General features: G+C 36.0%; 2 protein-coding genes across 4 annotated transcripts; both read left to right on the top strand.

Moving 5' to 3' along the window:
* The first annotated feature begins 360 nt into the window (after positions 1–360).
* LOC108192876 (endoglucanase 9) lies at positions 361–5,920 on the top strand. The gene is made up of 7 exons (XM_017359394.2): positions 361–762; positions 1,075–1,385; positions 1,606–2,055; positions 2,845–2,980; positions 3,073–3,245; positions 3,377–4,766; positions 5,289–5,920. The coding sequence occupies exons 1-6, from the start codon at positions 471–473 to the stop codon at positions 3,776–3,778; spliced, it is 1,764 nt and encodes a 587-aa protein (XP_017214883.1). The 5' UTR covers positions 361–470; the 3' UTR covers positions 3,779–4,766; positions 5,289–5,920.
* Positions 5,921–8,147: 2,227 nt separating this feature from the next.
* LOC108224378 (uncharacterized) lies at positions 8,148–11,886 on the top strand. 3 transcript variants are annotated; one of them, XM_064079810.1, is made up of 3 exons: positions 8,151–8,370; positions 9,833–9,885; positions 9,993–11,886. In XM_064079810.1, the coding sequence occupies exon 3, from the start codon at positions 10,185–10,187 to the stop codon at positions 11,535–11,537; it is 1,353 nt and encodes a 450-aa protein (XP_063935880.1). In that variant the 5' UTR covers positions 8,151–8,370; positions 9,833–9,885; positions 9,993–10,184; the 3' UTR covers positions 11,538–11,886. The 3 variants fall into 3 exon arrangements, with proteins under 3 accessions (XP_017254456.1, XP_063935880.1, XP_063935879.1); XM_064079809.1 differs by having other exon boundaries at positions 9,833–9,910; XM_017398967.2 differs by lacking the exon at positions 9,833–9,885 and having other exon boundaries at positions 8,148–8,370.
* The last annotated feature ends 1,362 nt before the right edge of the window (positions 11,887–13,248 follow it).

The following is a 13,248-nucleotide window of genomic DNA, read 5'->3' as shown; positions in this document are numbered from 1 at the left end:
TCTGCTAATTTTCAAGGAACAAAACATAACTGATTATAAGGAATTTTCCAACTCAACCGAGTTTTCAGCCAGGTTTAGCCTTCGCCTAGTTCCGCGGTGACTCCTTGCACTGTAAAGTCTGAACAAATGTGATTACTCAAGTACCTGTGTTTCTTCTTTCTTTCTTGTTTGCCCTTGGTAGAGTTAAAGAATATATTTTAGATCTTAAATTTTCATTTGCCTGCACAAATTGTCATTCATGAGCGAGAAAATAACAAATTAAACACCAGCGTTTACTAATTGAATCTCAAATTTTACTTGCCTGTGCATATATATTTTTTCCAAAGTCAGACTCTCTTTACATTATTGCCTGTATATCAAAGTCTTCTCCAACTCACAATATTCCTAACAGTCTGACATTTTTTGTCTATATATCCCATCAACTTGCAGTCTTAATTGCAAGCACACAGATATCTGAGAACTCTTTGATCATGCATGTAACAAATGCATGTGATGGAGTTCCACAGATTCCGGCTGATTCTGGTCCCGGAACACAGAGTTGGGTGAGTAGAAAGTTCATTATTTGGACTATTGGCACTATCATTGCTCTTGGTCTTATTGCTGCCTTCATCATTCTTCTTGTCAAGTTTTTGCCACATCAGCATCATCGTCCTCCAGTGCTGGATAATGATACACGTCCTTTTGATCGTTCTACATCTACATTGGAATACAATTACACGATTGCTTTGAGCAAAGCACTCTTGTTCTTCAATGCACAGAAATGTAAGTCATTTAAGTTTTTGTTGTGTTCTTGAATTGCATTGATGTTTCAATTATTATGACTTTTAGGCGGATTTGCTTAATTAGTCCACGGCTAATCATAGGCATAACCAAATAATCTACAAGTCGAGGTACTGTTATAATGGGACAGAGGAAATGCTACCAAATTTAAATTTAATAAGTTATAGAGTCAATATTAAGAAATACTCAACACGCGATTTGCTTTGATAAACATTGAACTCTAACTTAATCGTGAAGAGAAAGAGGGCTATACAAAATAGAATAAGAACACTGCTTTATGTGGGATGTTTGCAGCTGGAAAACTTCCGGAGGACAATAATGTTGCTTGGAGAGAAGACTCTGGTTTGAACGACGGGATAGATGATCCTTCATTCAAAGGCAACAATTTGGTTGGGGGTTATTATGATTCTGGTGATGCAATCAAATTCAATTTTCCACAATCTTTTGCCATGACCATGTTGAGTTGGAGTGTGATCGAGTACAGTGCCAAATATGAAGCTGCAGGGGAGCTTAACCATATTAAAGACATCATTAAGTGGGGAACTGATTATCTTCTAAAAACTTTTAATTCTTCTGCTGACACCATAGATCGCGTTGTGATGCAGGTAAATTTTCTCCATCTTTCTGGTTGTTTCACTCAGATAGATACCTAGGAATTTTTTACTTACCAGATATTCACACTTGCAAAAATTTTAGTTGTTCACATCTAAAATCGCCTTCCTTAGCAAAAAATTTGCCTTCCATGGCAGTCCAACACACAAAAAAGAAGAAGTTCTTTAGTAGTTAGTATATTTATTCAGCATTTATTATTAATATGTATAACAGGTGGGAGTTGGAGACACCAGTGAAGGACATATTCGTAATGACCATTATTGTTGGATGCGCCCTGAGGACATTGATTACCATCGACCTGTAACTGAATGTCATAGTTGCTCAGACCTTGCAGCAGAGATGGCAGCTGCTCTGGCTTCAGCGTCTATTGTTTTCAAGGACAACAAGACGTACTCCAAGAAACTTGTCCATGGAGCGAAAACCCTCTTTAAATTTGCTAGGGATCAGCATGGCATGTATAGCATAGGAACGGAGGCTGCAAATTTTTATAACTCAACTAGTTACTGGGATGAGTTTGCCTGGGGAGGAGCGTGGATGTATTGTGCTACTGGGAATAATTTTTACCTCTCCCTTGCAATCAAAATGGCCTCACAAGCTGGTGCTTTTGGGGGAGGCCATGATTATGGCGAACTTAGTTGGGATAACAAGCTTGCGGGAGCTCAAGTAAGTTGTATTACAGTCTTGTACTTGCTTTTAAACTTCCTCTGGCTGCATATGCTAAGAGTTGTCCCATCTATTATTATAAGGCCAATATCATATTATCGTGGAGTTATGGCTTGCTTGAGGCAAAACATCGTGCAATATCATACTATTATGGATTTGTGCCTTGATAGAAGCCCAAGATCATGATTGGCAATTTCATCATGCGATGTTTTTGCTCTGTAATTGATATTTCATGTTAGGTTCCTAAGTTGTACGTTTAATTTATAGAACTTCTTACCCTGTACAGGCATTTACATCTTAAGAAGCAGAAGGAAATTTTTTTAGTTGTTTGTTAATTTCAAAATGCATCATATTTCTCTACATTCTTTATAAAGCTTGTTAGGTTTCTTATATACATCTAAGCTGTAGATTTAAGTTTAAGGAGCAAGAACATATGTTCCTCACTACACTGTTATGAAATATACATGTTTTGTACCTCGCGTCTTATCTGACATTGTGTCACTCAGATTCCAGCAGATTTATGTGACTACCTGCATAGAAATTTAGATTTCTAGATGCTATGCACCTTTGTATTCCTGGGGAGATAATTGGGTGATCCGTATAAAATCTTTAAATTATTTTTTCTCTCCAAAGTTCTAATAATGCACAATGGCTAAAGTGTCAGTACATATCTGCATATATCTCAGACATGTCGGTTTTGCAGATTTTAGATCTCTCATCTGCAGAATTGTTATCAATCTTTTACTGATAATATTATGCAAGTCATGCATTTTTTTTCTTTTCTGGCAGCTTCTTTTAACACGTCTGAGATTGTTCTTGTCCCCTGGGTATTCCTTTGAAGAAGGTCTAAAGACATTTCACAATCAAACCTGCATGTACATGTGCTCGTTGCTTCCATCCTTAAAGCGCTTCAACAGAACACAAGGTATGGTCACTTTGCTTCATAATCCATACTAGTTTACTGTTCCCCCCTCTGCAACATTAAAGGCACTCAATATTCTTTGGGCGACCTTGCAGGAGGCTTGATTCAGTTAAATAATGGAAAACCGCAGCCTCTTCAATTCGTTGTCAATGCTGCTTTCTTGGCTACACTATTTAGCGACTATCTTGATGCTGCGGATACACCTGGATGGTACTGTGGACCAAATTTCTACCCAACTAGTCTTCTGCGTACGTTTGCCAAGACTCAGGTATGTGAGAGTTACTGTCCATAACAATAAGACCTGCATTTCTTCTTTTCTTTTCTCTTTACAAAATACTTCCACATAGCTGTCTTAGGAAATCATAACAGATAGCTGAGTCCTTTTCTTGGTTTTGGCAGATTGACTATGTTCTTGGTAGAAATCCAAGAAACATGAGTTATCTTGTGGGATTCGGAAGTCACTACCCGAAACAAGTCCACCACAGAGGTGCGTCCATTCCTAACAACAAGGTGAAATACAGCTGCAGAGGAGGATGGAAATGGAGGGATAGCTCGGATCCAAATCCTAATACTATTGTCGGGGCTATGGTTGGGGGGCCCGACTGGGATGATGGTTTCCGTGACACGCGTTTGAATTACAATCAGACAGAGGCAACTATTGCAGGTAATGCTGGTTTAGTCGCAGCCCTTGTGGCTTTGCCGGGCAGTAACAGTAAGCTATTTGACATAAAAACCATGTTCTCTGCAATTCCACCCTTGTTTCCCCTCGCACCACCACCACCAGCTGCTTGGAAACGTTGAAACTTCTGTAATAATTAACTTAATCATTTATTCTTTCAATTAATGCTCGACTCATTGTTGACTTGATTGGCCTTTTTAAGTTTATGAATAGTAGTGATACATGAAAATTATTGATGTAAAAAGAAGAAACGAGGTTAATACCGCCAAATCAACCTCCACACACGAAACAAGGTTGATACTGCCAGATCAAGAGACAAGATTTCACCCGCTATACAAATCACAAGCAGGAGAACAACAACTATGTAATGTTACATTCTGTACTACTCACACTCTGATGTCTGAACAAACATGATTAAACTTACACCGAACCTGTTCCATATCATACGAGGGCCTAGGTGAATTTTAGGCCTTCAGAATTTATTTCCTTCTAAATAAATATAACATAATGCGAACACAGATCTAGGTGAATATGCATATACATAAATTCTAATCAAGGGAAAAAAACCTATAAATCAACTTTCAAGTTTTTGAATCTTGAGAAGTGGATCACCCGAATATGTCAAACACATAGATGCACAGACGCATGAGTAACTAGATAAACTTAATGATATCTTTAGTTTCTACATGAAACCTCAATGCAGTCAGGGTGGTCGCTCTGCTTGCCCTCCCTCTGGGGATCGGACCTGCTCTTACCCAGGTACCTGTTTTTCTTCCTTTTTTACCATATTATAGAAGAGCATTTACATATATTTTTTGCAATGTCAAACTTTCTTCACAGTGTTGCCTGTATATCAAACTCTTCTCCAACTCACAATATTCCCAACAATCTAACTGCATCCACCAGTCTTTAAGATACATTTTTGTTTCTGAACATAAGCCTTTTAGGATATGTTTATGTTCATAAAACTCTTTGATCATGCATGTCACAAATTCATCTGATGGAGGACTACAGAGTCCGGCTGATTCTGGCACCGGAGCAGACAGGGGCAACATTGATCCTGTGGTGGTACTGGTACCTCCACTGTTTACAGAGAGAACACAGAGTTGGGTGAGTAGAAAGTTAATTCTTCGGACTATTGGCACTATTTTTGCTGTTGGTCTTATTGCTGCCTTTATCTTTCTTGTCAAGTTTTTGCTGCCTCTACTGGATGATGTCCTTTAGATCGTTCTACATAGCAATACAATTACACGATTGCATTGAGCAAAGCATTCATGTTCTTCAATGCACAGAACTGTCAGTGATAGTTTTGGCTGTGTTACTTAAATTGCATGGACTTTTAACTTATTATGGCTTTTAGGTGGATTTCCAGGGAAATCCTTAGATGGCCTCTATAATGGCTACATCGCAATGTTTCTATCATTCATGCAAATAGTGAACTACTTAATTAGCTACATCGCAGATGTATTATGTCATATTTCCATAGTAATGGAATCTATAATGCATGTGGTGAACTAGTTAAGGGCCCGGGTCGCTCATTGTGAGCGCGCACAACTATAATTTGATTGTTCTTCATTACCAGTCCTTCAGACAGGAACTCATGCTGCTATTTTCTTTTTGTTTGTATAATAGGTGTGAAGTTGGGATACCACTGAAGGGACAATTCATAATGATCATAACTGTTGGATGCGTCCCGAGGACTTTGCTGACGACCTGCCTGAAACTGACTGTCATACTTGCTGCAGAGTTGGCAGCTGCTCTGGCTTTAGCATCGATTGTTTCCAGGGACAAAAAGGCTTATTCCCAGAAACTTGTCCATGGAGCTAAAACCCTTTTCAAATTCTCCAGAAATCAGCTTGGCAGGTACAACAAAGGATCGGAAGGGGAGGATACTGCTATTTTGTGTTAGTGTTACATGTATGTGTGTGTCTGACTCATTCAGATTCCAACGGATATGAACGACTAGCCTGGACTGTTAGGTTTGTAATTTGTAAACACTATGTACCATGTAGTAACTGACTTACTGAGATGATGCAAAGACTTTACGAAACGAGAGCCTTTCTTCACAGAAACAGTTTTTGTAACTCTTGAAAGTAAGGGTAAGGTCAGTGTACATGTGATTCTCCCCAGATACTACTTCCAAGGAGGACGTCTTATTTTGTTTGATTTCTCTGAGATTTTCATATTGTCTTTTTTCACTAAACTGTTATTATGGACGGGCACATGATAAATTTAAGGAATGTCTGCGTATCTGCTAATCTGGAGAAAATCTCAGACCTCTTGTTCCGCAGAATTAGATGAATTTTCTGCAAAAGGCTAAAACTATTTGTCAGCAATTTTTTCGCTCTCAGCTTCTTCTGACAAGTCTAAGATTGTTCATGAACATCTTAATAAGCTCGTTTCTTCCACTCTTTGCAAGTATCAACCAAACAAAAGGTATTGTGACTGTGCTTCATCGTCCATACTAGATTTTAGTCCAGCTTGTATATGCCAGCATTCAGTGTTCTCCGCTGCAGCACAAATTAACGCCTAATGTTTCTCGGGCAACATGGCAGGAGGTTTGGTTAAGTTATATGACAGAAGGTGGCAGCCTCTTCAGTATATTGTTAATGCTGCTTCTTTGGCTACAGTATTTAGGACTATCTTTATGCTGTGAATACACCTGGATGGTACTGTGGACCGAATATTTCTTAACTTATGTCCTCTGTAAGTTTGCTGAAACTCAGGTTTATGAGATCATTCTATCTATTATCATAAAGACTTTCATTTTTTTCTTATTTTCAAATACTTCCAAATAATCGTTTAAGGAGACTTTAACAAAAAAAACAGAATACTTTGCTTGGTTTTGGCAGATTGACTACGTTCTTGGTAAAAATCCTAGAAACCTGAGTTATCTTGTGGGATTAATTTGGAAGTCGCTACCCGAAAGAAGTCCACCACAGAGGCGCAGCCATTCCAAATAAATAGGTAGGTACAACTGCAAAGGAGGATGGAAACGGATGCATGGATGGAACCGGGGAAGGCTAACCTAAGCTTAAGTCCCGTCTCAGTTGAAAAATTTAATAATCTTTTTTTTTTGTCATGATATTCTTAAAAATCAATATATATCTTTATTTGAGCAGCAACTAATCTCCGATATTCAATAAATTCTTCTTCTTATTATTATTCTAGATGAAGTCTTGGCTTATTTCAATTCCCGCCGCTGAATGGAAGGATAGCTCGAATCCAAATCCTAGTCAAACTCCTTACCTCCCACAAGGAAGTTTCAGAGCTCAACCACCGCACCAACACCTTGTTGGCGGTTGCTTCCTATGTTAACCAATATCTATATTCTAATTTAGTTTGTTCTCGAGTTCAACTCTCAGTGAAATGATTTGCTTCTTGAGTACTTGCTTGACAGTGATCCAGGATAACACCTGATATCAATGCACACAAAGAAGATATCTTGGACCTATTCACGAACAATGTTCACCAGGCTTGTCAAATTTGTTCATAAATTCTTTTTGTCAAATTTGTTCAAGATCGAGTTCCTTTGTCAATCAAGAACTACGGAAATGAAGGTTTACCTTGTTTGTAAAATAAATCATCGCATACATGATTCTCCAAAATATGACGTCGCATACTCTCATATAAATTTTTCTTTGAGTAAAAGAGATGAAGATCGGAAGGTAAAAAAATGGCGGTTAAAATCTAGGCACATTAGTCAGCTCTCAAAACAACTTTTTTCTCTCCAGGTTATATTCATCTTTTGTGTCAAAAATTAAATCATAATTGATGACCTTTATTTTTCTGGAAAAAAAAATACTTGAAACTCTATTTTTCCTGAAATAAACTTTCATTTTTTCACATAATTTATATTAAAAATCTCTTTAATATTTATATCCTAAAAAATTATAAAAATATGCATATAAAAAATATAAGCTCCCAGTAAGTTATCCAAACAAGCCTGCAATTAATGTGATAAGTTAAGAGTCTAAAATGTTGGTTTGGATAATTTAACTAATTTATATTTATAAGTTATGAAAAATATAATAATAAAAATAAAAATGATCTACGAATTATGAGCACTTATTGATAATTTTTATAAAATAAAAGTTCAAATAAATTAAATAACTAAAAAATACCCCAAACTAATTTTTGATTTTAGGTCAGTTTCTAACTTAATTCTCACTTATATCACATGATGTCATGTCATTTTCACAAGTATTTGACCTTTTTTGATACAAATACTACTCTTATTGATTTTCAATATCCTAAATAATTACAAACAGATTTAAAAAATATCAAATATTAGATTTTTAATATAATACAAAATCATATTTAAATATTTTGATATTTTAATACATAAAATTCAAATTTAATTTCCTAAATTCCAAAATACTGAGCAATCTGCAATCCTAATTCAATTTGCTTTCTACTTCGGATTTGATATAAAGTACACTCCGAAGAAGATCTTAATATCAGTTTATCCTTTTTTATCATTTTTTCATTAATCAAGATATTTAATTCATTAATCAAGATTCTAACATGTTCTTTTTCTCTTTCTCTCTTGTAATCATATTTATTCCTCGTTCTTTTCTCTCTATTATAAAATAATTCGCAGAGCTTTCATACTGAAAAAAGCAAGAACCCAATTCAATTCACCATGGAAGATCACCAACCACTGTTTCTCTTTGGTGTTGAAGATTGATCTGCATCTCAGATTTGCATAAGGGTATGTTTTATTTTTCTTGTTTTCTATCTATAGCTTTCAATTCTGTATGTATCTTGTCTCTATATGTGAATTTGATTGAATGAATTTTGAATTTGAGTTGGATTGGTATGTTGGTTTTGTTAGTTTGTGAATCTTGTTTGGTGAATTGGGTTGTTGAGTAGGAGATTAATTGTTATTTAGCTGATATTATTGAGTTTTAAGTTGTAATTGAGTCAGGATTGCTTCTTCTTCTTCTTCTTCTTCTTCTTCTTCTTCTTCTTCTTCTTCTTGTTAGTTTGTGTTTTTGTCTAATGATTTTATTGATTTGGTGATTTTCTTGTGGTAAAGATGGGTTCTTTATGAAGTAGTTGTAGTGTTTATGAAAGTTGTTTTTTTCTTTTATTCTTTGTTGGTAGCTGTTTTATGGGACTGCTTGAGATTTATACCTTTATTGTTGTGTTTATGCCATAAAATCCCGAGACAGGGAGGGTGAGTGGGGGGTGCAATGTGGGATTTTTACCCGTGCTTTGTTTATGTGATAAAATATTCTGATAGACTTAACGTGATTTGATGATTGTTTTGTGGTAAAGATTGATTCTTTTTGAAATACTTGTAGTGTTATCAAGGTCAGAGCAAATATTTGTTCTTTCTTGAACAATTCTGTGGTTTGGTAATTTTCTGTTAGTAGCTATGTTAATAAGATTGCTTAAAATTTTACTCCTTAATGTATGTGCTAAACAAATTCCGATAAACATGCTGTGATTTAGATGATTTTTTCAAATGGTAAAGATTGGTTCTTTTTGAGTTACTTGTAGTTTTCTAGGGTCAGAACAATTGTTTGTTCTTTTTTTAAAAGATTTATAGTATCTTTATTTCTTTGTTTATAGCTATCTTATTGGATTGCATGAAATTCTACTTCTTAATTGTTGTATTCATACCATACAAAGCCGATACTGGAGGTTGAGACTTGAGATGTGCGCAATGCTCAAATCTTACCCACTATGTTTATGTGCTAAATAATCCTGTAAACTTTGGTGTGATTTAATGATATTTCGTGGTAAACATTGGTTGTATTTGAAGTACTTGTAGTGTTGTAGGTCAGAACAATTATTTGTTGTTTTTTTTTTTTTTGTAGTTTCTCTAATTCTTTATAGTACCAATGGTGTTAGATTGCTTGAACTACTCCTTTATTGTTGTATTTATTCCATAAAAGTTCGGTACTGGGAGGAGGGTTACATGTGCAATGTGCGATTGTTATCCACTATGTTTAAGTGCTAAATTATCCCCTTAAATGGTGTAATAGACCTAAGTGCTGTATGTGTTAATGCCCTTAGCTTTTATGTTCTGTTGTAACAGAAAGGAGAGTGAAAATTGACTTTTTGTATATATACTAAAAGCTTTAGTAATGGATATATCTTTATCGATCAGATACTATATTTGTTCTCTCCTGACCTGAACACTCTACCTTTATCACCTTTCTCAGAATTGTTAGCTTAGACTGTCTTCACTGCTCGGATCCTCCCTTCTGAGGGGCAGGTCTTACTTTGCTTTATATTATTGTGTATGTTGACATCAAAATGTTTTATATATTGATTATCTATGACTATGGCATTTTTTCTGACCGGTCCTTTCTCTATATTTAGGTCGGGGGCAGGAATACCAGGTTTGGCAATGAAAATGGAACGGAACACTTTGAGGGGTTATAGTGCATGTTTTGAAGAACTATCTGTACTACTTACAAATCTCTATGTCTCTGATCATTAGATTTTAGTTGGATATAGGTTTTGCTCAAACTATCTTTTTCCTATCTGGTTCTGGATATCATTTCTGATTGAATGGTTCCTGCTAAAAATTTCCATGCCCTAATATATAATTTAATCAACATAATTTGTTTTCCCTTCCATTGTCCCACCTTTTTGCTTATCTTCTCCATTTCTACCTTCATAATAACTTTTAGTACTTGGTATTGGAGAACTAGAAATCAAATGATCATCATGGCTGCTCGAAATAAGAATCACAAAACCCTTGTCAACCTTCTCTCAGAGAATCCTCGTAATTCTTCCAAAAGAGTTCAACACTTCTCCCGCAAAAGAACCAGCATCTCTAATTTTTGGAGCGCGGGTTTGAGAAGAGCTAGAATATCGATTCCGGAGAGCACTAGTGACTGGTCTAAACTTCCAGAAGATTTACTCCGTTTGTTAGTGGATAGGTTAGTCGTAGAGGAGGATTTTATTGCACTTAGATCAGTCTGCAAATACTGGCGCTCGGCTATCCCCAAAGACTACTGGAAACGTGTTCCATGGCTGTTGGCCAAAAAATACGAGAGCTCTAAAGTAGTTTTGAAAGGCTTGAACAGCTTAAGTCGGAATATAGATAGTTTGAGCTCACTGTTCCAGACAGAATTGTCATGGCGTTATTGGGGATCTTTCACTGGTTGGATCCTCAGCCAAAATCAGCTTGATTATCGTCTGCAATTAGTAAACCCTCTTACAAACGTTGTCATAGAGCTGCCGCGTCTTGGTCATCCAATAAGCAAGGGTATGGTATTTTATAGCCCTAGTTCAGATTCTCTTCAGCCTGGTGTAGGAATCATGGCAATCTCTCATAGATACTGTGGCATTGCTATGCTAAATGCTGAACTCAAACAGTGGACTTATCTGTCAGACAACAAACACAAAAGTGACTTTGTGGACGTGGTTTGGTATAAAAATCACATTGTTGCGATACGATCTAGTGGGACTATTGTGGTTTTTGATGAAGCTGGAGTAGCTGCTTCGCTAACTCCACCACTTGATAAAGTTGGGGATCATAATGCTCTTTATTTGATTGAATCATCGGGAGACTTGATAATACTAGTACAGCGTCATGTGATATTATATGGTCGACATTTTGAGGTTTACAAGCTCAATCTTGACACAGGAGGCTGGATAGAGGTTACTGGCTTGGGTAGGCACTCTGTGTTTGTTGGCGAAAGTTATTCTATCTCTCGTCGGATAAATGATGATACAGGGGACACTTGGAAACCAAGTTGCATCTACTATACGACCTATAACCCAATTAGTGAGAAAAAACTATATTGCTACAATATCGTGGAGAAGAGGTTGGAGTATCATCACCTTGGTCATGTCGCTGATGTCAACAAATGTTATGATTTCATATGGTATATGCCTGCTGTTGGCACAAAGTAAGAAAGGAGTTGCAATGTATTCTCAGTAGTGGCGCGGATGAGGTGTCTTTCAAGGGTTAGCTCACTCATCAGAAAAGGGCCGCTCCTGGTTTTCCTTGTAGAAAATTGTTGTTCTGCTACAGTTTCTCTCGATCATGGATTCGCATGGTCTCATTGAACTGTAATTTCATACTTTTTTCTTTGGTCCTTGATAATTTTCTTTGTTCTTGAATGTTATTCCGTTTCTCATAAATCATCGGTAATAAACAATGTATCTGCGTCTTGACCTTTTTTTTTGGCTGAATTATACAATTGCTGTTTCATCCTGTTGGATTTAGTTATTTGATATCCAGCTTCTTGTTTTGAGTACACTATTCTTTTGTTTATTTAGTGTTTTATTTATGTAATTGGTTAGTTTTTATGTCTATCTGGGTTTTTGGATGTGGTTAGACTTGTATAACTGGGAGACTGTGGATAGCCTTTGCTCATGCTGTTAGGAGTTGTCACACATCGGTCGTGGGAGGGACAGAAAGCTAGAATATAAGAAGTCAGAACAACTCCAGTAATACGAGGCCTTTTGGGAGGTGGCCAAAAACAAAGTTGTGCGGGCTAAGCTCAAAACGGACGATATCGTACTATTGTAGAGTTACGCTTGCCTAGCAGGCGAACATATGCTCTTATAAAGAGTGAGGGGCCGTTTGGTTGGGGGTAGTTAAGAAAGGGAAAGGGAAACATGAAGGCTGATTCCCTTAGTTGGTGTTTGTTTTGTAAAAAGTATCATTCTATTTCCCTCTTTTCAGTTTTGGGTTTACCCAATATCCTCCAAACCCCATTCCCCACCCCTTACTAGGTATTTCCTTTCCTTTTGATTATTTTTTTTCATTTTCATTTATAATTTATTTCTTAATTCATTAAAATTATAACTAATATTTAAAATATATTAAAAAAATAAAAATAAATTTTAATTTTAGTATTTATATATTAAAAATAATTTTGATATAATTTATAAGTCAAGGTATTTAAAACATTAATGACATTTTTAAATAATAAATTGCATAAAAATATGAAAAATATAAATAAATTATATTATTATAAACATAAATATATTTGAGTCTCTTGATATTATTTAATCTCTGAAAAATCAAATATAAAGATAATCATATAATTTTTCATTCCGTTTCCGGATCAAAACCAAACATGTAATACAATTTAGTACCAATCCTTTCCTTTCTGTTCCTTTCCCTTTCTAAATTCCTTTCCGTTTCCATCAGTCAAAGGCCCCTGATAGTCTTGATATATGGGGAATGCAATTGGGGTTGCTCTTAAGATTATATAGTGGCCCTAGTTAATTTGGTGGTTGGTGTTTAGTGGTTTTAGCGTATCGATATGTAATAATAAGAAAATGTGGAGCATGTGCGTTTTTCTAGTGTGATTGGACTCGTCTTGTTTGGTTTACTCTTCTTTAAGTCTTTTAGGATCTTCCATGCCTTCAAATTCTGTTGTTCAGATATTATCTTCTATGATATCGAAGTTTGAGTAAAAGAAGGATATCTTGTACTTCCTTTCGAATTTTGCTTTTGGGGGATGGTTTGTGTGGTGTCTAGAAAAAATTCGTTTATGAACATGTTCCGATTTGCCCAATTTCAACCATCAAGGCTAGTGTCGAAGCTCAGAGTTTTTATCTTCGTGAGAAACTTCATGTTTAGAGTCTAGAAGGACTAAAGTCAACTCTT

Source organism: Daucus carota, chromosome 6 (genome assembly GCF_001625215.2).
Source record: "Daucus carota subsp. sativus chromosome 6, DH1 v3.0, whole genome shotgun sequence".
Lineage (NCBI taxonomy): Eukaryota > Viridiplantae > Streptophyta > Magnoliopsida > Apiales > Apiaceae > Daucus > Daucus carota.
This window is presented reverse-complemented; position numbering and strand designations above follow the sequence as displayed.